At 37.5% G+C, this 27,011-nt stretch overlaps 1 protein-coding gene across 5 annotated transcripts in view; it reads left to right on the top strand.

Moving 5' to 3' along the window:
• The window catches only part of CAMSAP2 (calmodulin regulated spectrin associated protein family member 2), a 99,204-nt gene that overhangs the window by 34,991 nt on the left and 37,202 nt on the right, over positions 1-27,011 (top strand). For 3 of the 5 annotated variants that reach the window (XM_026118489.2, XM_026118463.2, XM_026118473.2), the window contains exons 3-5: positions 16,885-17,046; positions 17,717-17,800; positions 24,171-24,203. In XM_026118489.2, the coding sequence (XP_025974274.1) occupies positions 16,885-17,046; positions 17,717-17,800; positions 24,171-24,203 (279 nt within the window). The remainder of the gene's footprint in view (positions 1-16,884; positions 17,047-17,716; positions 17,801-24,170; positions 24,204-27,011) is intronic. The other 2 variants (XM_026118481.2, XM_026118497.2) reach the window with 1 other exon arrangement.

Genomic DNA, 27,011 nt, shown 5'->3' on the forward strand with positions numbered 1-27,011 from the left:
TAAGCACCTGAACACAAACATCCAGAAAATAAAGATCATAAAACTACTGAGTGCAAGAGTGAAAATGAGTGCTCAGCTGATTGCTAGGGGACTTCTGAGGAAGCTGTGAAATCTCTTGCTCTCCCCCCCCCCCCGCCCCAAAATCACAATCTGAAAACAATAAAAAACGAGATCTGCAGTCATGCTGCATGGGGTTACATGAGCATGCACTTCAGCCAGCATCAGAGCTTGTAGATTTGTAGATCCACAGTGTGGATCTCTACTAATTGATCAAATGGATGAAGTGGTGGAGTGGTAGGCTGTCGTATGCAGTGCGCATCAACTAATACAGGAGAAACATTTGCTGACTGATATTTTGCATAGTCTTAATGGTGAGACTGAAGGAACCTTGTATTTTATTTCAGTTTTTTGGAGTACTACTCTGTAATGGCTAGATGCTTGCTTTGCTAGGCTCCCAAGCCCTAATTTTTCCAGTTCATGTCCCCATCCTATACTGTAATATTCTTTTCACTTTTTCTCCCTCATGCTTATTGTAATGTAAATGGAGAAGAAACCCAGAGAGTCAAGATAAAGGCAACATTCAAAATAACTTTGTATTCTGTTACTGATATACCAAAAGAATTCATACTTTATATAAGGAGAATCCCTATAGTCAATTAGGAGTTAATTCAAAAGTCATTGTAAAGGTCATATTAATGAATGATAGAAGTATTTTAAATAGCAGTATCTGAGTCAAAAGTTCCTGGAATCACTGTTATCCTGCCTTTTCTATACTTTGAACCATCGCGTAGTCGCAGTCAGAGCTGTATGATAGATCAGTGGGGGCCCGTGGCTGGCAGCCAGCCCGCAGCCTTTTCTGCGGTGGCGATGGGAAACCGGTGTGCGAAGAGCAAGCTCTGCGCAGAGCGCTTCCTTCTGCGGCTGCACGGGCCCGGCACGCAGCCCAAACTGCTGCTGTCGCAGGCCGGGCGAGAGGAGAGGACGGAGCTGGGAGCACGTTTCCGGCTGCGAGGATCCGCATCCTGGGGTAGAACAAGGAAATCGCAGGTGATAAGGCACGGAGAAGGAAGAAGAGAGCTGTGTTAAAATCGTTTATCCAGGGCAGCCACAGACAAGAGCCCCTCAGTGCCTGATCATCTGAAGTACCAAACTGTCTTCTGTTGCGCCTCTTTTTTCAGTGCAGGTGACTTGCATTAAACAACAACTTTCTCATCTGCAAAAGGCACAATGGGAATAAAGTGGTCTGCATTTGAGAGTGAGAATGAAGTACCTGAACTACATGGCAACTGCTATACCAGATGGTTTTTTGATGGTCAATATTTATTTCACACCCAAGTGTAAAGTGAATGAACATGGAAGAGTGCTAGACTTGCAGCAGAAATAATTTGTATTAGTATCAGTGTTCCTCTTGGTTTATCCTAATTTTTAGGATAAACAGCAGTCAGTTTTGACAATAGGCTTTACAATGAAAAGGAACATACTGTATTTAAAGTGACTGTTACACATGCGTGCCCTTCAGATCTCTGCCTCTGTATATGCCCAGTTTCACTCTTGTGTTCTAGGAAAGAAAGATGATGTTTAAAATATTGGGAATTGCCCCTTTAGAAAGGTAACTGGTCTCCATCAATAACTAATAGTGGAGTAGGAATTTTTCAGTCTGTGCTCCCTCACTTCTGTAACTACATCTCTTATCTACTGTGAGATAATGGAATAATGCTTTAAATTAATATATCCGCTGTAGCTGCACTGTACAGTTACACTACACGTGCATGATATTTTGGGATTGGGTTTTTGTTAATTAATGGCTATAAGACTAATCACTTTTGCCAGCCAGTGATGGAAAAGTGTAGGAAATAAGCAAAAGCTAACTTCCCCCAAACCCTTATGGTTTATAAGAGTAGCATATTAAGAAATGAGAAACCAACAGAGTAATAATAGTTCAGCTTACTGTTATACTTAAGTGAGTAATTAACACATTAAATAAACCAAAAATCATCTAAACTGTTGTAAAGCATATTTTAAAATGAAGATGTTTTAATTTCTAATACAGAGAGAGTGCTTCTACCCACTCTTCTAATATCTGTAACATCCGTTAAAAGAAGTTGTCTATAGCAGAATTGTTTATTGATTTGGATTTATCGTGTGGTTTTACATATTGGTTTGTTTATTGCCTGTTACCTGTGACCCGCAGATGTGCTATGATAGTTCTTCTTTACTGAGGACTATATACCAGTTTTTCTGCTTGTGTCTGCTCCATCTTGTACTCCTCCAATACTGATTTCTTTTTTTTTTAACTTTCTGAAATATTACAGATCAGCCTGCTCAACCTGCTTATCCAGTAAGACAGATTTCTAGGTTTGATAAAGTTTTCTTTTGGGTACTTAGATAACATAAGTCACAGTTACTGTATTTTATTCTGGTAAAACAGACTTCAAGTCAAGGACTTCTAATCGTTTCCTAAGATGTTCAGTAATATATCTCACAAAAGCAGTTTAGACAAGTTTCACAATCCTCACCCTTTCCAAGTTAAGGATTTATGGAGTTTTAGAGTTTGGTTGGTTATAAAGAAAGAACAGATGTCAGTCAATTTATATTTTTTATGACAAGGATGGGGGATGGACGGACAAGGGGAAATGACTGGACTTACCACCCACAGAGCACCATAAGGCAGTCAAAAATTAAGACAAATTCAGGAAACAAAAATTTCTGCTTTTGCTTGTTTCATTTAGTCCAAACAAAAAAACATCAACTAGGTTCTTGCAGCAATTGTGGTTTGTTTGCTTCATTTTTTTGTTTTGTTTTGTTTTGTCTTTTGGCCTGTGCTTGATCTCACTGCCCTGCAGTCATTATTATTCAAACCATGTTGTTGTCGTCCAAGTGTCCCAAACCAAACTCTTCTCAGCTCCACCAGAAGTTCGACACACAGCCCTCCCCAGCAAAGGGTGTGTTCTGTGGCTGTCTCCCTACCACCCAGGCAAAACAGTGTAGCTGATCAGCCAAACTGCCTGGCTCCTGCCAGAAGTGACATGTCTTTAAACACACAGCGCTGTGCTGACCTCTTGCACTAGGTCTGCACTGATTTCTCTGTGCAGGATGTAATGCTGCTGATAGGACTTAATGTTTGACAGGCTGCTCTTCTCCAAATCTGTCATTTAAGAACAGCTAAGATGTTTTTGCTGTCCTGCTCCCTCCCTTCTCCTTTTCTTCCCACCTCCCAGTTAACAATGTGATTTAATAGTTGAGATTCAACAGTGAGGAGCATTCCTTTTGCTGAAGCACGGGCTTCATCAGTATGCAAGCAGCTTGTCTGGTTTCCGGACGGCATGCACTGACATATCTCATGCTTATAGCAGAGGTTTCGACTGGTGCTCTCAGTATTTACTGCTGTTTTTTGGAAGTGCAGCAAATGCCTGCTTGCATTGCAGTAATCACTATCTAAGTCACTGAAATGCATGTTCTCTTTTTAAAGTGAAAGGATAAGAGTTATCATTTTTCATGCAACAGATTTTTTCGTAGTTTATTCTTTTTCTTGTGGTTCAGCTGTTTTCTCTGTTTTGTTTCATTTATCTTCTCTGCCTCTTACTCAGCTTGCCTCAGTTGGGGAGGAAAGGAGGAGTGATGTGTTGCCACTGAAAACAATTGTTTATTACAATGTGAATATGTTATTGCTGCAACTGACTTTACCATTTTGAGAGGTACTAATTACGTAACACCTCTTGGAATAACATTATGAACCAAAAAGGCATGCGGAATGAGAACGTGATTGTGTGTTTTATTATTTTAACTTCTGAAATAGCTATATGGATTGGCAATTATTTCATTACCAAAGAGAGACGGGAGAAAGACTTTTCCAATTCATTTTGATGCCATAAAAAATAGTTTATAAACAGATGCTCATGAAGCATGAGTCTAGGCATCTGGTCTCCCGTTCTATCTGAATTCTTTAGGAAAAAAAATCTCGCCTTTTCTGTGTGGGGGCCACAAACTAATCATCCCTTTAATTCTTACAGAGCTGATAGAAAAACATGCTATTGCCTTATTGACAAATTGCATCAATTTCAGATTGTTCTTAAAGTGGAGAGATGCTTGAGAACACAAGTCTGTATCATGGATTGTTTGAGGAGAGGAAAAAAAGAAAAAAAGCTCAGCTTTCTTTTTAGTGGCAAAATGGTTGGCTAGTGTTACATCAACTTAATACGTGGAAAATTACTTGGTTCATTGGTTTGTTTTTAAAGCAGTGGTAGTGGTTATCTAAACCAAAAGCCATCTGGTATTTGGACTCTGACTCTCTTAGAATATATTCCACATTTTAAGGTTATTGACTGACATGAGTAGTTTCTAGTATTGCTGCACGTGTTGCATGTTGCTGGTACTGCAGGTCTACGTTAACCTTTTGTTTTGGATCAGGAGTGTACCTTGGAAGCAAATACCCTAACTGTGCCCGCCTGCTGCGCTTGGTCTGTGTTGTGGAGCAGTCTTGGAGTGCATGACCTGGATTCATCTCGTTCAGTCTAAGGAACCACATGAGACCTAATCCAAAGTCAAACCCTACTTAAATGTGCATAAAGTGGACATCAAGTCCTCAGCACAAACCTTCTCTGTCTACTCATCTGTTCCTGTTGGTCTTCAGTGGTTCCTTATGTAGACATAGCCCGTAAATCCCTCTGCTTTGCAGAAGCTTACAGTGATGGGAGGTAATATCCCAAATAGCCAGATGTCCTGCAAAAATCCACACGGGTGAATGAAGCAGACATCCCTGGCTGCGAGGAAGTTATTAAGAAGGATTAGTGGTACAGCAGGATCTCTGTGAAAGCATGCAAGTCTCTGTTTCTTAAATACAAACTGTATACCAGAGTACAGAGCTGGGAAGAGGAAAAATGGGATCGTAAAGTTTAAAGTAAAATAACTGCCCCGTATTTATGCCTGTGTATATGTCTCTTTCTCTGAAGAAACCCTGCAATTCTGAGATGTTCAAAATATGACTTAGGAAAACTTCCTAAATGGTGTTTAGTTTGAGCCACCAAACAAATGAAGAGGCTTTTGACTATATTTGTAAATATAACCTTGTGCAGCTTCCCCACTTAAGTTGTACCATAGCCGTGGACTATTCATTCCCTTGTTTTGCAGCCGCTGTTATGGCTGGCCTGTCACTATCCTTTTAATCACTAGATGAAAAAATATTGGTCAACTGTCTGATTTAGTAATTTGATTAGTCAGCAGCTTGTCACTCGTAAGTTTTACTACAGCAACAGCCAAAGGGAAACAGGTTTATTGTGATCAGTATAATTTTCTGTGTCTGTTTTAATTTCCTTCCTGCTGTTCATGAAGTTAATTTAAGTAGGAGGCTGGGAGGGTGGTGGTGGTGGTGGTGTTTTGACCTGAACTGTTGTTTTTGTTTGACAAGGTCGATTTCCCTCTCATACACTGCTATTGCAATGTTATGCTCTATAAATATGATATTCCTGCAAATCTATGAGGAAAAGGACAAATAATTCCTATGCTTAATGTAATTGCTATTGCAATGATGAGTATGATGGCCTGATTTCCTCGTTGTCTCTTTATTATCCATAAAAGATGCAAAGAAATAATCAGTGCCTGTTCATATGCAAACACAGGAAGATTTTATACTGCACTCATATGAAAATTCAAGGTAGTTTTTGTCTTTTTAAAGGCAATATGCTGGAATGACGAGACATAATGTTTTGATTTTCTTTGATATTTTCCTAGATCAACAAAGAAAGCTAAACCTCAGAAAGATTCTGGTGTTTCTGACCTAAAAATATATTTTTGTACATCAGCAGTTTAACAAAAAGCACTTCAATACTTCATAGGGTCTCAAATAGCTGTTTTATAAAAATATAGTGATATTTGGCATGTAAAAGGATGGAGTTTTCCCTAGTTCTTGAATACTTGCACTTCAGAGGCACTGGCTTCAAAACTAATTTTTTTGTTTTGTCTAAGGTGCTAAAAATGCATATTTTCTTTGACATATGGTAAAAATTTAGACCGAGTGGGACAGTCACCTCTCAGAAACGAAGATAAGTTTTGCAACAAAACCACAAAGCTCTTGTTTATAAGTTCTTCTTAAAGGCTTCAGTTATTCAGGGAAGACATTTTATGTGCAGTGTTGTACTTTGGCAAGAGTGGCGCGCGGCCGGCTCGCTTGGGAGGCACGTTTCCGGAGGAAACGGAGGAGAATGCAGGAGTTAAGATCTTAGAAGGCTCGGCACAGCGCGGCGCAGAGCCTGCCGGCGCCCCGCGGCACTACCGAAGGAAACGTTTAGAAATGGCATGTAAAGGTATACATTAAAAAAAGCAGTATGGAAATCATGTGGAGTCTGTTCAGATTAAAATGTAGGAAGACTTTTAGATTGAATCTTCACATGAAAATTCATGCTCGATTTCCCCCTTTTAAAAGAGCATCCTGCTTGTTTTCCACATCTCACGTCACCTGATAAACTTCAGTTTTATGGGGTAGGATGAATTATGCTGGGTTAAATTCTTCATCTTTTACACCTGTATTGAATGTTTTCTGGGCTTATATTGTGATAGAGAACAGCAGGGTAACTTGTATTGTTTCACTGTGCTTTGGGAGCTGACTTGCAGGCTTCTTAGCCTGCATCCTGGATCTTAGTTAGTTTTGTATTGAAGACTTAGACCTACTTGATCATTTCTTGATTTGAAAAATGAGGATACCACTGCTAACTTCCTCTAGCCTCTTGTAGGAAAGCGAATGTTATTATTTACCTTAAAAAAAATTACAAATAGTGATATGAGTTCAGTATTTGTGTTCCCTTACTGAAGCAAATGACAGCTGCATAGCCCGTTCTGTACATTTTAATTGAGCCATGTGCTTTCCGTGAGGTTGGGATTTTGTCCAGATAAGGAAACTTGCTAACTCTGACATACTGGAAGACGTTAGGTGGTTGCCCAAAGAGGTTGTTGATTCTTTATCGTTGTTGGTATTAAAAATTTGACTGGACAAGTCCCTGAGAAACCTGAGCTAATTGGATCTGCTTTGAGCAGGGAGTAGATGACCTCCTGAGGTCACTTCCAGTCCACATTTTTCTGTGATTCCAAGTGGATGGATTGTTTGTTTCGAATACAGTTTGTCTCCAGCAAATTGTAGAAAATAAGCAATTTTTAAAATTTTATCTCAAATCGAGATTCATCGTAAACCGCAATGAGTAATCAACCTTCCAATATGTTGTGTGTTAAACATAGTAATTGAACAAACCGGTATATCATATTATTCCTCGCTGTAATTAAAGCATGAGTTTTCTTTTCTCCTTACTCTCATTAGCACTGTATGTGCAACAGAGCTCGTTATGAGAGAGCTGAGCTTGGCAGAACCCAAGGCCATTGCGCAGCAGAAGGAGAGGTTAAGTGCTGAGCGTTATGTAAAACTTCACCCCTTGTATTACTCTAGGCAAAATTTTAATGAATTACTGTTAAAATATCAATATGGGTACGTGGCTTCAACCAGATGGGTCTTGTACATTCATTCAACATTTTAAACCTTAGAAGGATTCTGAGATAAAATGTGAGGGTAACGAACTAGTTTCTTGTTAACAAAAAGAAAAAGGCAAAGCAGAGCTGCAGTCGTTGAGAAAGCACACATTACCTCAGTTACCTGAGCAACAGGAGCTCATTCAGAAATGGCTCTCGGACTTTAATGTATAATGAATTAATTAGTGGCCTAGGCTGTAAGGTTTCAGAACTGCTCTGCTCTGATGCTGCCCTCAGCAGTGGCCAGGGTGGCTCTGCCGGTGAGTTTTGTAGCATGCTGCGGCTCAGTGCCAGGCTGAGCCATGCCCTGGAGAAGACAGGTCCCCGTTTCCTCCTCTACTCCCACCTCCGTGAATTCGCACCCCAGCCCTACGCGTACTCTTATGCTGGGACCTCAGCCTCGTCTTGCCTTCCACCTCTGACTTCCTCGCTCTCGTACTTTCAGCGCATCACCCAAAGCTCAACTCCTCGCCCCAGAAGCTGTAGCAGCCCACCTTGTCTGGCCTCCGCTCCCGCGGCGGCAGGCGGCAGCAGCCCTGCGCGCCCAGGGTGCCATTCCTTACACGGGTGCGCCGAGGTGGACGGGCCTGGGGGGTCCTGGGGCTCCCCCCGCGGCGGGGCGCTTGCTGCGCCGCCGCAGGCGGCAGCCACTGCTTCGATGCCGCTTACCGTGCCGGCATGAGCGAGGCGCAGACAGCAGCAGAAGGAACTACTGTCTGCTTACATATGGATATAGTTGGTTTATAACTGAAGCCCTGTTCCTCTTTTTCCCAAATCCTGAATTCCTCAAAGATTGGAGATCGTCGAGATAGAAGATGCTCAGACAGTATTTTATGTAGATAGTTCTTGTTTCTTCTTCATATAAGCGTCTAAAGCATAAGAGTACAGAAACTGTGTGTGTACGTAACAGAACAGAATGGAATTGTTGTAAATGGTGCGTTTTGTTTCTAGTTTATCTGGACCAGATATGACAGGGTGAGCTAGCAAAATCCTTAATTATCTGCAAAAACAGAGTATTCTGGGAAATTTGAGCCTGCTGCTATTCATTCCTCTAAATGTGTATAACACTATCCTGATACCAGTTGTCCTACATTAATTCTTCATTTTAGTTTAACCTAGACAGCTACAAATGTTTCATTTTTTAAAAAAAAGAGTGTATAATATAAAGGCAGTGAAGCTTTGCAGTTGTATTGTTAGGCACTTGATTCTTCCTGTAAGTAGGATACAGGCAGGATGCAAAAATCGAACTTTGTAGTGTGAAACTATAAAATATGACAAAATGAAAATAATGGAATGCCCACTGATTGCTGGCTCTGGATTTCAGTGAGGTATTTTGTTGGGGGGGAAGGAAGGAAGGGAAAGTCTCACTTGGTTATGCAATTCAGAAAGACTTTGGGAATCTCTGTCAAGGATTTAATTAGAATTGAGTTAATAGATCAATTTGTTAAATTCCCTAACAAATATAATGAAGAAATCTTAGATAGGAGAACTTAGCAGAGGTATCAAAATGCTTCACTCAGCAAGCTTCTGTACTTAAATCTACTTTTAAAAATGAATTATAATTGTTTCTCATCTCAAACATGTATAGTCAAACAAATTATTTATATATATAGTCATGTAATTGGTTATTGTGACTAACTTCTTAAAGTTAACCAAATAGAGAAGTTTATAGTAAATACTGGAAATAAAACATTCCCTCTGCCTTGTAGAACCTGTTACAGTATGTTTGGAGTGACTCAGTAATGCCCATTCTTGCTGAACAAGCATCTTATCGGAGTCAGGTGCTTGTTCTTCATGAATTCGACCCTACCATCCCATTGCAGGGCAAGAATAACTAGGCAGTTGGGATTACTTCAGAATTGTCCTAGGCCTGAGTATTGTGCGAGCCGAGTCCGAAATTAAGCCCCAAAATTGTCAACAGGGCAGAATTGGCTTCCGACTGCTCCATTTTGTTGACGGAAATCTTTAAAACCTTTCTTTATTCCTTTTATAGTACCAGAGCTGTCTTCATTTTAATATATGAGTCGTGATAAAATTAAACAGTAACTTTGAAGTTTGCAATAGAGTTACCGGGTTGGAGTTCTGTGCTTTAGGTGAAGTTTTGTAACGTAGCTTTGGCGATGAATTTTCATGTTCAGTTTACAGTGTGGTTGGAGGGACTTCCCCAGAGACATCGGAGCCTGATCTCGGGCAGGTTTTGACTGAAGTAATCTGTATTTCTGCTGCTCACTTCGTGTCACAAGATCGCTATGCTGCGTAGTCCCAGCTTCATCTGCCACCTCCTTTGCTCTCGTAATCTCTGGCTACTAGCCTTTCCTCCACCCTTCGCTGCATATCCTTTATAGCTCCTCAGTTTCTCTTCCAAGCTCCTCATCAAATTTTCTTAAGTTCCTGTCCTATAATAATGGTTTTTCCATATGATGAGCATCTTCTAGCGATTATAAACTCGGTGGTGGTTTTTGTGGAGATGATCTCTGTCATAGGTGTTGTATTCTCTTTCTTGCTTTGTTTCTTTTTGGTTATCTGTGCTCTGACTTGATAACAACCGACCACTGATAATAATTGTAAAAGGAGGTAACATTAATTTAAGAATGAGCATATACTGACAGAGCATTAATGAGAATTTCAGTTAAAAAAATTGTTACTTAGAGTAAGCATTAACAGATCAATAATTTTTAGGAATACACAGAACGCTTAAAATACTTGTAATCTTAATACAATTTTTCAGTAAAAGCTTCTTCAAGTCCGTGATAGTTACTCTGCCTTTTGTTGTTAACTGAAGTAGGTGACTCACGTGACGAGTGCCGCAGGTGAACATTGCAAACCAGACTTTTCTTTTTTTACTGTATTGAGAGAAATACCTGGATTCAGAAACCTATATTTTCAGCAGGTAGAGAGCTGGCCACACACACAAGCTGTTGATACAAAGATGATGCAAGTGTATTCCCAGTTAAAGGTGGAGAGCTGATCTCAGTTGCTCTTTGCTCTCTGTTCAGGTGCCCAATCCAGTCTGGGCAGAATCTTGGGGGAATTTATCTAAAAACACGGGTTTGTTGTGCAAGCAAGAACGCCAGTGTTGAGAGGAAGAAAGTGTTGTAACACAACCAAATTCCTTCACAAAATTCTTGAGGCATGACTGAATTCCACAGGATCAGAAAATACATATTCCTGTTTATAAAAGCCATATCCCATCAAAGATCAAATCACTATTCCAAAGCATAGTGAGATGAGGGGCTTTTTTTTAATAAAAGACTTAAGAAAAAACCCTCCCCCTCTCCCTCCCTTTTTTTTAACACGAATATAACAGTAATAAACTCTGTCCTCTTTCAGTCCCTTCCTCAAATGTCATACTGGAATATGGTTGGGCACTTTTGTCTACGATTTTCCAAAAGCATTGGGTCAAGAGAGACCTCCTAATATGCGTCATTCGATGGAGTGTGACAAGCACTATAAGAGGTACTCAGTAGTAACTAATAATAGTAGGGGCTGTCTATAATGTGCAGTATTTCTTTAGAAGCATCTGTGTGCGCAGTATCATGTATACCTTTTCCATAGTACTTTTTTTTTTTTTTAAGAGGCTGTTGGCAGTTCTTCAAGGGAAGTGGAGTTAGCGCCGTAATCAATGACGCGGCCGACAGAGAAAGCATTAGCAGTGATGCTTTAGAATAATTGTACTTTTACAATTCGGTAAGCTTCTTACTGAACTGTTCTGTAGTAGAAAATAAAGCTGTGGAGCCTACATTACAAAACAGAAAATAACTAGTGATTATGTGAGATTTTAAAGATTACTGGATTAAAACTCATGTGTTCTGTGCAGACAGATTGTAGCAAAGAGAGACAAAAGCATGTTTGTGTCTTAAAAAATAAATGCTTCTAAGAATCCAGCATTTAGTATTTTCTTATACCTCATAGTGTGCCATGTAGGATCTTAGTACTATGCACCATTATAGTGAAATGATCAAAAGATGACAGATTTTTTTCTTTTTTGAATTGATTTAAACCAGATCTCTGAATAACAAAGTTTTACTGTGATAAAACAGCATGTTAATGCCTCTATTGTTCACTGTTGCATTCATCTTGATCTATTTAGGTATTTCTCTGTTGGTTTTTATTCTATTCTGTTAATTTAATAATGTAAATTAATGACCACTTATTATATAGTGTACTTGATACAGTAAATTCAAATATTTTTCATTGATCTGTTAACTGTATTTCTGTATTTTGGTAAGCCAGTTCTACAGTCCCTGAGACTTTGATGTGAAGGACGTGGAATGCAGCACTGGAAAAAGCTTAGTAGGGAAAGTTTCCTGAGTAAAGAAACTTTACAACAGGGCCTGAAACAATTTGGAATGGCATTTCTATTTTAAATTAAAAAAAAAAAAACCCTCAACACTAAAAAAAGAAAAGAAAAAATGCTCAGAACGAAAGGAACCCTGTTTATTGATTTAGTACTGGGGTCTTTGCTAATTCATAATATTGAGGTGGTAGAAGAATTTTTTTAAATCCATAGATTAGTAATCTTAACGATTTCAGGTTTTTTTCACTCTCAAGTAATTGATCAGGTTTATCTCTGAAAAATCACATCTTTGAAACGGCACCTCCATATACAGATGTGGGGGACACGGGAAGTATGCAGAAGTATGATACCCTGCCTGTTTTTAGCTTCACGTGTCTGAATGCTGAGCTTTGGGGGAAAATGGGTGCATTCAGCTCCTGGGGAGCCCCTCAGACGTTTCATTACAGGTGTGTCCAGAGGAAGACTCTGCTGAGCAGCTGATGCTCGTTTCTGCTAAGCTGAGATGGGGTCTCTGTTGCCCCTCATGTCTGAAGCAGCCTTTCCCCTTGTCATGGTTCAGTCATGATTGCTGACGTGACTAGCCAAAGTCCCTTCTCCCTTTTGCTTTTGTTAGCTCTACTTAAAATACGCAGTTCAGCGAGAGGTGCACATGATGTTTGCTATTACGTACCGTCAGTAGAACGCCTTTGAAAAATTGGTTCTTACAGAACTTACACAGCTTTATAAGCATAACTCTTTTTGAAACAGTAGGAGACTATTTTTGCAATACAATTTTTAATTTAGTCTTTCTTTTTGAGCATAGTGAATTAAAAAATACATTTAAAAAAATTATGCAGCTTGTCTGTCTCTTTCCAAGATAAACTGGAGAGAAACAGTAGAACTGAATGTGGGACTGTAAAGTTTTCTCTCTTTCTCTGTCTGCCACTTGTTCTTTTAAAGACTATTTTAGATGTCAGGTCTCTTAGATGTTATTTGGTAACTTAAAATTTTCTGGCAAAAAGAATTCCCAGATACTATTTTTTTTAAATGATTTGTTAGCACAGAATGATATATAAAACAAAGCTTGCTTTTGTTCACTCTGACAAAAGTTTGGTTTTGTTCACTATTACAAAAATAACAAATTCGTAGTTTATTTCTCAAGATGATAGATGTGAGTTGACTCAAGTACTTCTTTTTATTATTTGTTATTAAATGTTAGCTTTTGAACATCCTGTTTGAATTATAAAGCAAATAATTTGGAGTCACTTTTAAGACTTTGAAGATGCTTGTATTTGACAGTATGTATGTATTACATACATAAAAAGTTGTGACACAGGATTCCACCAGCGTAGCTGAAAGTTTATTAAACTTAATTTTGCTAGTACAGAGTATTATCTATTATCATCCCTTTGATCATTCTTTTTGTTTGCTTAAGCAGTTGGCAGTTCATTAATAATTAACTAGAAATACTGAAAATAGGTGACAGCTAATTGTAAATAACTTAATTTTCTTAATGTGTTTATAATGCATTGAGCATATTGGTAGGAAGAAATCCAGTAGTGAATAAACTTTCAGATAGCGGTAGTTCTTGAACTTTGCTGTATTGTTTTCCTGTCTGAATAGTCGCTTAATGGAGTGTTTACCAAACGTAGATATGGGAGTAGCATATGCAGGTATTAAGCACACAGTCACGTGAACGAGCGTTGATGTGTTCAAGTTGTTAATTTTATTTTAAATTGTGGATTTCAAACCTAAGTAAAATTTGTTTATGAGCACTACACTAAAGAGGACTGAAGATAGTTTTTGCATATAGAGAAGGGTTTATTTTTAATGTCAGAACTTAAATTGGAAAACTTATGTCCAAGCCAAAAATCTTGGTATGAGGTATAACAGTAAGAACAGAAAACGATTATCCATAAAAGTGGATATCCAGAAATAGAACTGTATTTTTGCAACTTAGGAAAACTTGTTTGTTTTTTTGTAACTTTCAGCTGTGTAGCATAGAGCGAGATGAGTTTACTTTCTTTAAATCATATTTCTGTTTTCAGTAGTTTTTCTTTATTAATAGATATCTTAGATACTGACTTTTATTAAGACACAATCTGTTTACTAGTTAGTCTTCACAAATATAAATATTCTCTGTTTATAGTGAGGGCAAAGTTCATTGCAATACCATGTCATTTAATGTGGTTTTCAGATGTCTCAGCATAACTTAGTTCTGAAGCCTTTGGACCAGACTGCTCAATGAACTGTTTCTCCATCTCTTGTCAGAAAAGGAAAATGTTAAGAGAAGCCACTGTATTTCCCCCAAGGCACCCTGCCGTGTTTTGGACTTGGAAAATATTTAGGAATAGGTCTTTGATCTTTCCCCAGCTTTGCAGTGTATGAAAGAGCACGTTTATGCTGTCGAGCTGGAGTTCCTCATGTTTCACGCTGCAGTGTAGTTTCGCAGTCTGTGTTGGATGTGCGGTAGTGGTACCGAGGCTGCAGGCCGAAGCGAAGGACAGAGCTTTGTGGAAGCCCGTCTGGGGACGGTGCCGTGGGCGCCCAGGTTCTGCATCCTGCATGGGCGTGGGTCTGGCCTCTGCCTTCCTTGGCCCCGTGGTTTCTTGTGCCTCATCCCAATGCATGTACATCCTGCCCTATACAAAAAAGATACCTGTGCAGATGGTCTCATTGCCATGGATTTCTTCTGACAATAATGTAAGTACCTCTGGAGCTAGCTCAGGCTGGCTTTATCAGAGCCAGGCCGCGGTCTTGTTTAAAGTTGAAAAAGCTTATGTCAACATAAATCCAAGTGAAAAACCCTTACCTTCTTGGGTGAAGCTTTTTAGTTTTCTATTCTGTAGTGAGCTGGACTGCACAGGATCTTTAATAGAGAGGCTGTGATGCCTTAAAGTGCTGCGGTCAAGTTGCCTGCGCTCAAGGGCTTCCTTACCACGGGTACCGGAGCGTGAGCAGCAGGGCTTTGTTTCAGCCTCTACAGCCACCAAGAAACAAGGGCAACAGCCCTCTCTGTGGGCTGGCTTACCCTCCTCCTCCATTTCTGGAGGGACGTGAGGACTGTCCAGCTGAGGAAGCATCTTCATCACTGTCTGCGTGTCTCTTGAGGCGGGCACCCAAGCTGCTGGGGGAAGGAGATGACAGGCAGCTAAGGAGCAAGCATGCGTGATCTGAAAGTAGGGTGCATGTTCTGCCTCAGAGAGAGGGCACCCCTTCATAGGCAGGAGATGGGCACTGATACAGTGGGATGCTTGAAGACAAGATGAAATCCCTCACAAGATTTTGGGGCTTTACTAGTGGGTGATCTGACATTCGGTCTGAAGTTCTTTTCTGTTCTCTTTTGCTGGGTCCACAACGGAATGACCGGTCCCTTCTGTATCTCTGTAAAATATTGCCATGTTTGGTGTTCCTCAAGAGGCTGGGCACGGGCAATACTCTCTATACGTTGGTTCTTAAATGCTTTGGATGGCAAGAGCTCTGTGCCATCTGCTACCCAGCTCGCTCTTTCTGTCATTCGCACCCAAGAGCCAGTATCAGTACCTGCCTGCTGAAAGTTTGTAAACAAATTCACAGGGGAGGTAAAGTATGGTGAAAAAAGGTTATTCTGAGTAAGTTAGCCAAGAAAGGAGGATGAAGAGGTGCGGGCTACTAGCCCAGCAGTACTGTGCTAAGGGCACGGATGGAATATGTGGCCGACAGAAGGACTTGCAGGTCACATCCAGGGTCCGTGGATGCATGAGCTCTTGCCAGGAAGGCTGGCCATCAGGAGCAGTTTTGTGAACATCTTTAGTAGATACAATAAGTACAGCTTGGCCTTTTTTGTCAGACAAACAAAACAACCTAATCGAAGTTAAAAAGGGTATATGCTGCTGTCTGCTTCTGAAAGAATTTCACTTTATCCAGTGATACAGACACTAAGGGCAGCACAGAATCGGAATCTGTTCATTGCTCTCCTGCTGGGAATTCTGGAGTAAATGATGTGCGTGTACTACCTTAACTAAGACGAGTAGATAGCATATTGCTGTGTGACTCGTGTTGTTCTTGCTGTTGCCATGGCTGTGAAAGCTACCTTGTGAAATGTTTATATGAATATTTTTTGTAGAATTGAATTGGAATGATGGTGTTAACGAGTGTTTGGAATCTTTGTTTGCATCGTGAGATGTGTTGAAAGGCAATGTTTTTAAAAATATTGTCTTTGGAAATCATTCTGGTTCAGGAGAAATGTTGCTCCTTAATACTTAAAGCTGTTGCTGTTCTTTTAAACTATGAAGCAGAAACAAATCTGTTTAACTGAAGGCACCGCCTCTACAGACTGTCAGAATTTTCTTACTCAGTCACAAGAATCTAATGAAAATCCTGGTAGTCTTCCTCTTTTTTTTTTTTTTTATTTTATTACAAACTGTGAAATAGCCATTGTGTTTTTCAATCCATAACAATGTTAGAAGAAACGGATACCTTCCCTTTTAACACAGAAACATATTTTATTTATCAGTGTATGCCTATCTGAAACCTAGTTGTGCCTATTTAGCAGCATCTGCATAAGATAATTTGTTAGAAGAAAACAAAATCTTTTCTCTCATATCTTTTCTTACTTAAGGTTAGTATAATTGTGTCATTTTCCTGTACTATGACCTAAATAGGTAAACTTTCACTTGTTTCTCAAGATGATGAAAGGGTGTGTATCAGCCAGTCTGTTTTTAGTTCCAGTACAAATAAAATTGGTCAGGTAGGGGGTTTTGTTTTCATTAGGGTGAAATGTTAACAGACCAAAAGAGATCTTTTAAAAATGTAAGAGTGATTTATTGCTGTAATTATTAAAATTTCTTATTCTTCCGGCTCCAAGTCTTTATTTTTGGTGTTAATTTTGTTGTAGATATTATTTTAATTTGTAATAAGCATTTTTAATGAATATCCTTTTGCTTTCTGTTGCTTGGTCAAATCTGTTACACCTTTCCATCATTATCTTTTGTTCAAAAACTGTCAGCCATACATAAAACTTGTATCATTTACTGCTTTGGGCTGTCTTCAAAAATAGTACTTAAGAAAGTAATCTTTTGATTTGAAAACTAAATAGATATTACTGCTCTTCTCTGCAGAGTGCTCACTTGGCCATGATCGATACTCTAATGATGGCATATACTGTAGAGATGGTCAGCGTGGAGAAAGTGATTGCATGCACTCAGCAGTATTCATCCTTCTTCCAAGCTGCAGATCTGCCTTATGACATTGAAGATGCTGTCATGTTCTGGATAAACAAGGTACGAGTACAGGAAAAGCAAGCTGTGATTTTCTTTGTAGACTATATGATTTAGTTAGAGATGAGTGGATAGGGATATGTATGTGTGTGGTAATATCAAGACTGCATCCGATGTGGATTGTTCCTTAATCTGCTGCAAGTGGATAATAAAAGGAAAAAAATTGCAGAAATAAACATATTGGAGCCAAATAAATGGAAAGTCTAAATATAAAACAGTCTTTATTACATATGACATCTAACAGTCACTGTCATGTTTTGATGCCATGCCGAGCTGACTGAGGGTGTCTTGTTGGCTCTGCTAAGAATTATTGTCCTATGTAATTTACTATGATTCAAAACCAAGGTGGTTCTGTCTATATTAGAGCACATCTTTCTTGTGATGTACCCTCGCTGCATGATCACATCTAATGATAATACAGTGTTAATTAAATGTGATGGAGCATAATAAGGGTCAGGTTAGTTTAGGCAATGTAAAGCTAAGAGGTGGCACCATGTACAGGTTGAAACACTGACATTTGCTGGCTGTGCTTCAGAGTTATAGATTCTGAAACTTCATTTGTTTAATGTTTTCAATTAACCTGGTGGCAGTGGTTTATAGACCTGCAGAAAACCTGTAATTTCTTGCACTTGTTTCTTAGCATAGACTACTTAAGAAATTATTTTGTCTCTAGGTAAATGAACATTTGAAAGACATAATGGAGCAGGAACAAAAACTAAAAGAGCATCACAGTGCAGAGTCTGCAGGAGGTCAAAAGGTAGGTGTAGGGGGTTTAATATTTTAAACAAGAATAAGTATTTATCTGTAAACAAAATCTACTTGCATATTGTATGCATAAGAAAATATATATTTGCAGACATTGCACTTTAAACGTTTGTTAAAGAAAGCAAGCTTTTAGTTTTCAGGCATATCATGATTAGTTTCAGTGTTTCCATGATAACATACTTCAAATGCAACAATAATAGAGCTACACTTTTTATTCCCAGTTGTTCTTTTTTACGAATAAATCCCTGATAGCATCAAAACATCTGTTATATAAGTCCTACAGAATTTATTAAGACTAATAAATACTCTCCAAATGAATTCAAACTGCAGTTGAATCTAATATGAAAAAGAAAAGCATATTTTTTCATTAGGACCATGTGAATTCCATATATTTAAAAAGAGATAAAGCTATATATGGCATCATAGGCAGAATTGCTCTATCTGTGATCATGATATTGGTTGATTAGAAGTTTAATTATATATATGGTAAAAACAGATTGTTTGATACCCTTTCCTAACAGGATTTTTCTTCCCTTTGCTCATGGAGCTCAGTTAATTAAATAGTATTATACCCATCAAAATACAGAAGGATTGCAAACAGTTCTAGAGTACATAAAATGCTTTAGTTGCTTGCTTCAGGATGAGATCATTTTCCTGTTGTGATATACTTATTACTGGGAGAATAGTAGTCAGTTGGGAGTACCCTCTGGTATTAACCCTGCCCTTGAATGTAGAACAGACTTCCTAGCTGCCTTAAGACTGTAGTCCTAGTTCCCTGCCTTGTCTGTTCTCCCGTAAGCAGCAACCTCCCTTTCAATGCTACTATGAAAGAGCCTGGCTAGATTAAATGTTCAGCTTCAAAATGAGTGGGTATGCAATGGATGTCCCTGTACTTGTGGTTTCTTTCTAAATATAGGGAATGATTAAAGTTAATTAGTAAGTATGTGACTCAGCAGAAGGAAATGAGATTTTCTTTACAACAAAAATAGTGAAGTCTTGATGCATATATCCTAATGTGAAAAAATGTATCTGGGTTTAATAATGGCAAAGGAATAAAGAGAACCTCATTATCTTTACATGGAAATCTGGATAATAAGATGTCTGAAGTAAACAAAACAAAGAAAAAACCAAAAAGGATAACCTATTGCTCTTGTATTAATTGTTGAAAGATTTTTGAGTCTGTAGCTGATACCACAGATGGACCCAAGAGAATAAAAATTTTTTATTAAAATGTTACGTGTATTTGTATTGTTTTTCCATCTGAATTATGGAAGCATCTAGGATAAAAACAGAGATCAGTTCTGCTGGCCAATGTAGAAATGCATTTCTAAAATAGCAAGATGATGCTATAGTTGTCCTGCCATGTAAAATTTTCTAACTAGGGCCTTCTATACACTGAGTTTTAGATAATGTTATCCCAGGCGCATGTAACATTATTTGCCTCAGTGTGGCTTTCAGCTGCATAAATTACATTGTCAAGTGAGGTATTCCATGTTAGGGGGTTAGATTAGTATAGCTTTATCCATTAGCTAAAATGTCAGCATGGGCAAAATCTCAGGCTCCGATCTGTCCCTAGATGTGTCTTCTGCCACTAAGAGTTTATGGAGGATTACGGCAAAAAAATTGCTATTAAAAAGTCAATCATCCTTTACATACAAGTACATGAGAAAAATGAGGGTAGAATTAATTGGAAAATGAATCAAAATGTAAGTAGTACGCCAAAGTTTCAGTGAATACAATGATAAATGGAATCCCCTTCTAGAAAAAAAATCTAGTATCCAAAATACTCAGTCAGCTCTGGTTTTAAGTGTTAAATAATTTGAATCACTGCACTTTTTATTTTATACGCAGGAGGATAATAACATATTTTGACCTCATTTCAATTTTTTTCCATTTCAGATTTTCTTTATCTCAGTTCTTTGAGAAATTTGGGTCTATTTAACTGATAGCTTACTCACTACACTAAAATCTCAGCTGTTCTTGGTTTTATCATATGCCTCACGATATTTCCTAGATTTCCGTTTATTTTTGCTAATGCTAATGGTACTTGCACACATATGAGCAACTTGGATTTAGAAATTTATTAAATACAATGACTAAAATCTTATTCCTCAACTGTGGCCCATACTGATTGCCAGTTACCAAAGAAAACTATAATGCAGATCCCCTTGTAATCAAGTTGTTCGGAGTTTCTAACATGAGTTTTCTGTTAAGTTATGATGTTGCTACTACCAAGTATCTCCTGGTATCTGTTTTCAGACTTCAGTGTTTTACCCTGATATCTGTCTCCATACTCAATCTATTCATGCATTTCTTTGTTTATGGCACATAAGCAGTGACATGTCCAGTTGCTTTATGGCATTGATCTTTCCTTGTATGTGTCAACAAAGTTGCGAAATATTGTAGCTATATTCTTGTACCAGATTTTGGTATTGGTGAAATATGTGTATAATTTCAGCTCGAAGTACTAACTAATTAGTACAATTTTCTTCCCTCTATTTTTTTCATTCCATGCAGTACCTGGGTTTTGTTATTGATATCAGGAGATTTTTTTGTTCTTAAATTAGCCAAAGCAATCTTATTACAGACTTTTCCATTACCTGGAAAAATTAAACATTTCCTAAATGAGCAGTGAACAGCCTACTTCTGTATTAGTTAAGGACTTGCACTTCTGTTAAGGCACATAAATGAGTGGCTCCAATTTTCAAAAATGCTGACACAGACTTGGGAGATCTTGATTTTTACCAGTTTGAAAGTAGGGCCATATATATTTTTTGAAGTTTATTTTTTAGTGCTTATACTACAGTTCTAGCTTAATTCTTACTACCTGAAATAAATTTCTTCATTTTCTTCCTTAGATCTTTTTATAATCTTTTTAACAATTACTTGTACTTATATTTTAAAATTTAGCATGTAGGGGAAGTTGGATATTCCATTGTGCCCCTTCTGTGTCTTCCACCATTCTTTTCAGGTTGGGGATCAGTTTTGTAATTTAGGTTTTTCGTGTTTCCCATGTGGTTAGAAGTGACGATTCCATTCAAAAGCTTTAGAAGTCGTAGAATCTCCCTTCTGCACTGGCCAGACACCTTGGGACATTTGAGTTTTAGAGCTTCTAAGCTGTAGTCAGGTCTTGAATCTGAACTAAATTTAAATTAAGACTGTCTCTTGTGCTGATTTAGGGAGATGACCAAACAAAGATGGAAAGAATAGGTCATTCTAGAGGTTCGGGAAAGCTTTTTTAAACATTTTAGGTTCTGGCCAAGAAGAAGCAAATAAATAAATTCATAAATTTTAGTTGTGAAAAATAAAACATTGAGCATAATCCTCAAATGTTGCAAAGTAATGCCATACTATATTGTTACAAAACCGTTGTGAGCCTTTATGCAATAAATAGTAAGCTTCTGCATTTCTAGAAATTGTAAACATTATGTGCACAGATTAACAAATGATGCAACCAATACGATTATACCTATTATCTGGTTTTGGATAGATAGAAACAGTGCAGTACATAACCAATTATGAGATTGCTTTTGTTTTCCTTCACTTTCTTCTGCTGCTAGCTTCCTGTAGAAGATAAGACAGAGGAAGGAGTGTGTATGATTTTTAGCTCCAGGTAGTCCTCTGTGAATCTTGATCTGCTGGTGATTTGTGCTAACCTCATCTTTTTCTGGTAGAGTCCCTGCATCTTCTTTCAGAATTTGGATTTCAAGTTTTGTAGTGATTAGCTTTGGTTTTCAGGCTTCACTTGAATAATATGTAGTGAATGTACAGTTGCACTGATTAAACTAATGATCGATGTAGTTGAAGCTTTCTCAAAATTCTGTTGCTTTTTCACCTGCTTTTGTGATTTAGACTGAATCATTCTTAATGGTTTTGAGCCAAATCAATGCAAATCCCCCCCCAGAGAAACAAATGTAAGAATATTCACAAGAAGGACTGAACTCTTTAAACATTTTTTTAAATTAGTTTAAACAATGCAACTTTGTGTGTGAAGGTAAAACACTAATGCCGTAATTCCACAATCAATTTAATGTGGCTTAACTCCATACTGCTATCAAAAGCTAATTGAGGGAAGGAGAGAAGTTTGCAGCAGGATCAGCTTCCTGATCCGATTAAAGCACAGCTGCATGAGTACTAATGACAGTGCAAGAAAGAGGGCAGAAACAAGTATTTAATGAAGGGCATGACCACCAGTTTTGGTACCAGCATGGGTTTATGCTGGATTAAATTTGTAATAGGTTCATATTGAGAAGTTTTTGGCAAAGGAGATTAAACAATTTTTTTGTAAACCTGAGGGACTGTGATTCTTTTAGACATTGGGAGGCAAAGGCACTCAGGATATCTTAAGCTCGTTTTTTAATTACTGACTGATTTCATTCTTTTTAATAAGTGTCAGAAATGTTGGTTTATTGCTGTTGGTATAAAATGTCAATTGCACAGCCATTGGATTCTTGTTATTTTGTATGAGAGATTTCAGCTTTTCTTTATCCTTTTCTTAAACTGTCTTTACAAAGTGTGCTGAAATCTATTTAAAATGTTATAGTCTATCTGAATTTAAAACTGATTATCTTCAGCCTTTCAGCCTCTTGAGGAATGCTGATTGTCAGCTTAGCGATTGTTTCAGCCAAGTGGACAAATGAAAATACATATCAGATGGCTAGTTCTGAGTTCAGTTTATACCTTTAGGCAGAGGTAATCTCTGGAATTGAAATAAATGTGGGGAGGTTTTTCTGAAGAGTAGGTCTTCAGCCTGTCTTTAAATAGATACTGATAGATCTTTTTAGTGCAGGCTGGTCTGATAAGAGGAAGTCTGAAGTACATTTCAACTTGCTAAATCAAATAAAAATGTGCCTATCACTGTCATGTAAAATTATAGCCAGCCCAGATCTGATCTCAGTCCATTTACATAAAACTCTGCTTTAATAATACAGCTTAGAACTCCCAATTACAATTAAAAATCATTGTTTTCCAAATTCCTGTGCTTTCCCATGCATTGACTAGAATTCAATGAGGTGAAGAGAAATTGAGCCCTATGAAAAGTGCTTTAATTAGACAGGGAACATTCAGAGCCCCATGTTAACATGCACCTTGTAGTTCAGTTCTTCGAAGTGGTTTAGGGATCCTCCACTATAATAGCCCAATCCAATGGAGGGGAAGCATGTTGAGAATAGTCCTGTTGCTAATGCACGCCCTTTCCTGTACAATATCTTTTTTTTAATAAAAAGCTTTGTTTCATTTGTTCAGTTATTTTTAAGAGTTTTTAAGTGCAATATTCTATAACAGCTATGTAAAATAAGCTTTCATAGCACTTTGAGTTTAAAACTACTTTTTTACCATTTCCACAGAATATTTCTCTCTTCAGAAAACAAAATATTTTTCCTCTGCTCTTATAATTGCTTTTAATATTTTGATTTGTATAATTAAATTAATAGACTAAAATGGTGAAGTTTTCTGCATGTATATGTAATAGTACACAATGGTTTTTTTTCCTGAGTAGTAGAAGTATTATGCCACCCTAGCGTATACAGTTAAAGAAAAATCCACTGACTTCAGTATTCTTGGGATTAAACTTTTAGATCAAATTTTTTATTTGTAAAACTAATTTTTTAGTAATTCCATTATGCACTTTTTGGTTGCATATCGGTTTAGTACTGTGTGTACCAGGTCTGATCGTTTCTCTGCTAGTAGCCAAAAGAAAACTCCATCTACATTTCAGGTCATTGCACATCATGCAGCTGATGCTAATGTGATTTGTCATTGCAAGAATATAACTGCCTGCATCTCTCGTTGTTCTCAGAACTGTCATACATCTGTTTAAAAATATTGTTGAACGTCAGAAACATAACTGTTTGGCTTTGAAGTAACTAATACAAACTCCACTGTAATTGGTTGTATTGTATTAAAGTGTGTTTATACCTTTTATTCATTGCTTTAGCTTCCTTGCTTCATCATACATGCTGTTAAGAGTTCATTTTGATACTTGCGATAACGTAACTTCAAGTCTCAAATGAATTCATCAGTTGTCAAATGGATTGCATATTTAGGGTACAATTAGATGTGTGAAAACATTAAACAAAACTGCATTCATTTGAAAATCTATGTCTGTTCTTGTGGGAAAATTATAAAGTTGATCTACAAAGACTTCAGATACATATTTTTCCAGTATTAGTTCTGCTAATTAGTACAATACATAAAGGTTACATTGCACTAATGTTTACCATGAAATTACAATTCACTGTTGTACAAAACTGAGACTACTAAAGAAAATTGCTTTGTGAAAGTAATTTATGAAATCTGATAAATTGTTCCTTTTTTTCCTTTGCTTTTTGCTTATTCTTTTTTTTCTACTGCTTCCTCTGAAGTCTCCTACCAAATGGTTTTGGAAACTGGTTCCTGTAAGTTTGCCCAACTGCTTCACTTTGATCAAACTAGCTTATTTTGGGAATGGCTTTGTCCATGTCATGCTGGTGTAATCATTCATTTCATTTATCTCTACAAGATAATTTTATAGGAGGTTGCTGTTCAAAGGTGCGCATAGTACAGAATCCTGTTTTACAAGGTAATCTGTGCAAAATAAACGTAAGGTGTGGTGCTGGATTAGGAATTACCTTTTAAAAGATAAAGGTATCTTTGTTTTTTATAAGAGAATGCTATGTTGTCTTAACTCATGTCAAATTATCTTTTCTTTTTTTTTTTTGTAAAATACTTTCTCATAGGCTTCCAGTAAATATATGGTATTTGATATTGACTCTCTTTTTAAAAGAGACTTGTTGAAACAATTTTTGATTGCCAGTGCTATGTGGAATCTGAAATTTTCACACTTTTTGAAAGACTATGCAGTCATCATGGCATTAGTCTAGGATTCTCAAATTTTTCCAGCTGGCAACAGCTACTTAGGATAGCTGTTAATAATTATATTAATTTTAAAATTTGTCTCCACACAAAAATAACCCAAAACTGTAGTCTTTTGCTTTGATTAAAAGCAATAAAAAGGAGCTGTTCATGTCTGTAATAATAATAATGAAGTTTTTCTCCGTGCTGTGCCTCCTTGGGACTATAGTAACTTTCCTCTGTTATATCGTAACTTGCCCCTAAAATACATTCAGCTTGTTTATTTATATTTTTGCAGTGTAGATAACCTTTTGTCACAAACAGACACACACAGTCTGGTTGAGAACAAAATATGCAGGTTTTTAGGTATGCAGAATTGCATACTGTTGATCTGAATTCCAGAGAACTATTTCTGATTTATTTTTGATCTAAGGACTACCAAATAACTGATCTAGCACTCCCTCAGATATTTGTGTCTTAACTAGTAAAAGATTGGTCATACATTGCAAAGAGAATTAAAAATAACAAGGCAATTGCATGGTTGACAACATGTAGGCAAAACCAGCAATGACCCGATGTCTAAATTATGTTAAAAAGTTCTGTCAATCAGTATTCAAATTTCTAACAGTTTATGCGATATAGACAATTTCTATAATGATGTCTTTATTACAATTGCCATATATTTTTGCACAGAATATGCTGTTCTCTACAGTAAATTGCTTTAATTTTGTTTTGGAATTAAGATACTTAGCACAATTAAATGGATGGACTAATGCAAAAGATGGACCATCTGTGGTCATCGCTACACTGCGGAAGTTTAAGCACATTTAATTTTCATTTATTCTGTTTCTGCAAAATAGGGCGCTACTTCAGAGAAGTTTCAGAATGTTTTTGTTCAGTTTTTGCTTAAGGTATTACTTTACTAGTGTGTCTCCATTACTGTGTTCAAACTCTATTCAGATATAAAACATTAAATTATTAAAGACTGTAACTCAAATTTGCTCTGCCCATTGTCCATAAACAACTTGAGCTAGTGGTATCTATGTTAGTTTGAGCTTGCAAGTTTAGCAGAGACGCTGTCGAAACCCTGGCGCTCCTGGTAAGCGTGCTGCCCGTGCAGGGGGAGGGCAGCGACTCCAGCTGTTGGGACAGCTCAGTCTCCTGGTCTCTTGGCTTCACATCGTGCAGGTGTTGGCTACTGAGACGATCCTAAGCATATGGGCAGCCACAGAAGTTACTCTGACGAGGAAATTAGCAGCATGGTACCTATCATATGGTAAATGCATGCGAGCATTCATTTGTACCCCGGAATACAGCCTCGCGCTTAGGGCGGCATAGGTGAGCACTGGTAATTCTTTTTCAGCTGACTTTGTTTCCATGCCAGTGTCTTGGCTATACACAGATTTGTTCAACTGGAGTAAACTAGAAGCTGCTAACTCAAGCTGGCTTCAATAGGATCTTAGAAACAAGATGCCTCTATTAGCACTGATGTTTAAATTAGCACTGTAGCATTGTAATAAAGTTGCAGGTTCTTTTGCATTATTGCATCCATATTTAATAGCATACATTGCAACTGATTAGAAGAGTTTCTTCAAATGGAAGTTTATTAAAAATCACCAGTGCAATTACCAGTGTTTTTTATTTTTAAGTATAATTTCTTTTTATCTTTTCAACCAAATTGAAACATGCCTGTTATACCTTAATGAATCTAGCATATCAGGTTATATAACTTTATTTTTCCTGAAGAAATGTGCTTGGCATACTCTCTAAAATAAATTAAATCCTCCTCCTACATCCACTTTAATGACTTGACACAATTTCCAGAGTCTATGGGCACTGTTCATATGACAGTTTAAGGCATCATTAAAGTGACAATAGTTTTTTTCACAGGATTTACTATGCAAGACAATTGTATTATCAGTTTCAAATATTTTTGAATACTCCATTAAAAAGACCTAATTTAAAAGATATATAAAATACACAGGACTTGTTGCCCCATAATGTTAGAGTCCATCTGTATCTTCTGTTTTTATTTCATAATCAATAATATTTCATATACTTAATTTCAGTCACTTTCATGGGGGAAGAATATTAGCATGATATTTATAACTTAACAGATTTTCATCATAGCAGGTCATTAGCTTGCCATAAGGTAAAAAGGGAAAAAATTTAACTGCAAGTGGCATTGGTCTATTTTGTTCGAGTTAAGGGGAAGTATTACTAATATTGGAAAAATCCTAATGAGGCATGAAACACAAACAGGTTTTTGTTTGGCATTAGTGGGTCTTCACCATAGCCTGCAAAAATGGCATTGTTATTTTTATGTGACATACTTCACACACCCAAATATCAGTACATTTCAAGTATGAAGC

This window comes from Dromaius novaehollandiae, chromosome 8, assembly GCF_036370855.1.
Source record: "Dromaius novaehollandiae isolate bDroNov1 chromosome 8, bDroNov1.hap1, whole genome shotgun sequence".
Taxonomy (NCBI): Eukaryota; Metazoa; Chordata; class Aves; order Casuariiformes; family Dromaiidae; genus Dromaius; species Dromaius novaehollandiae.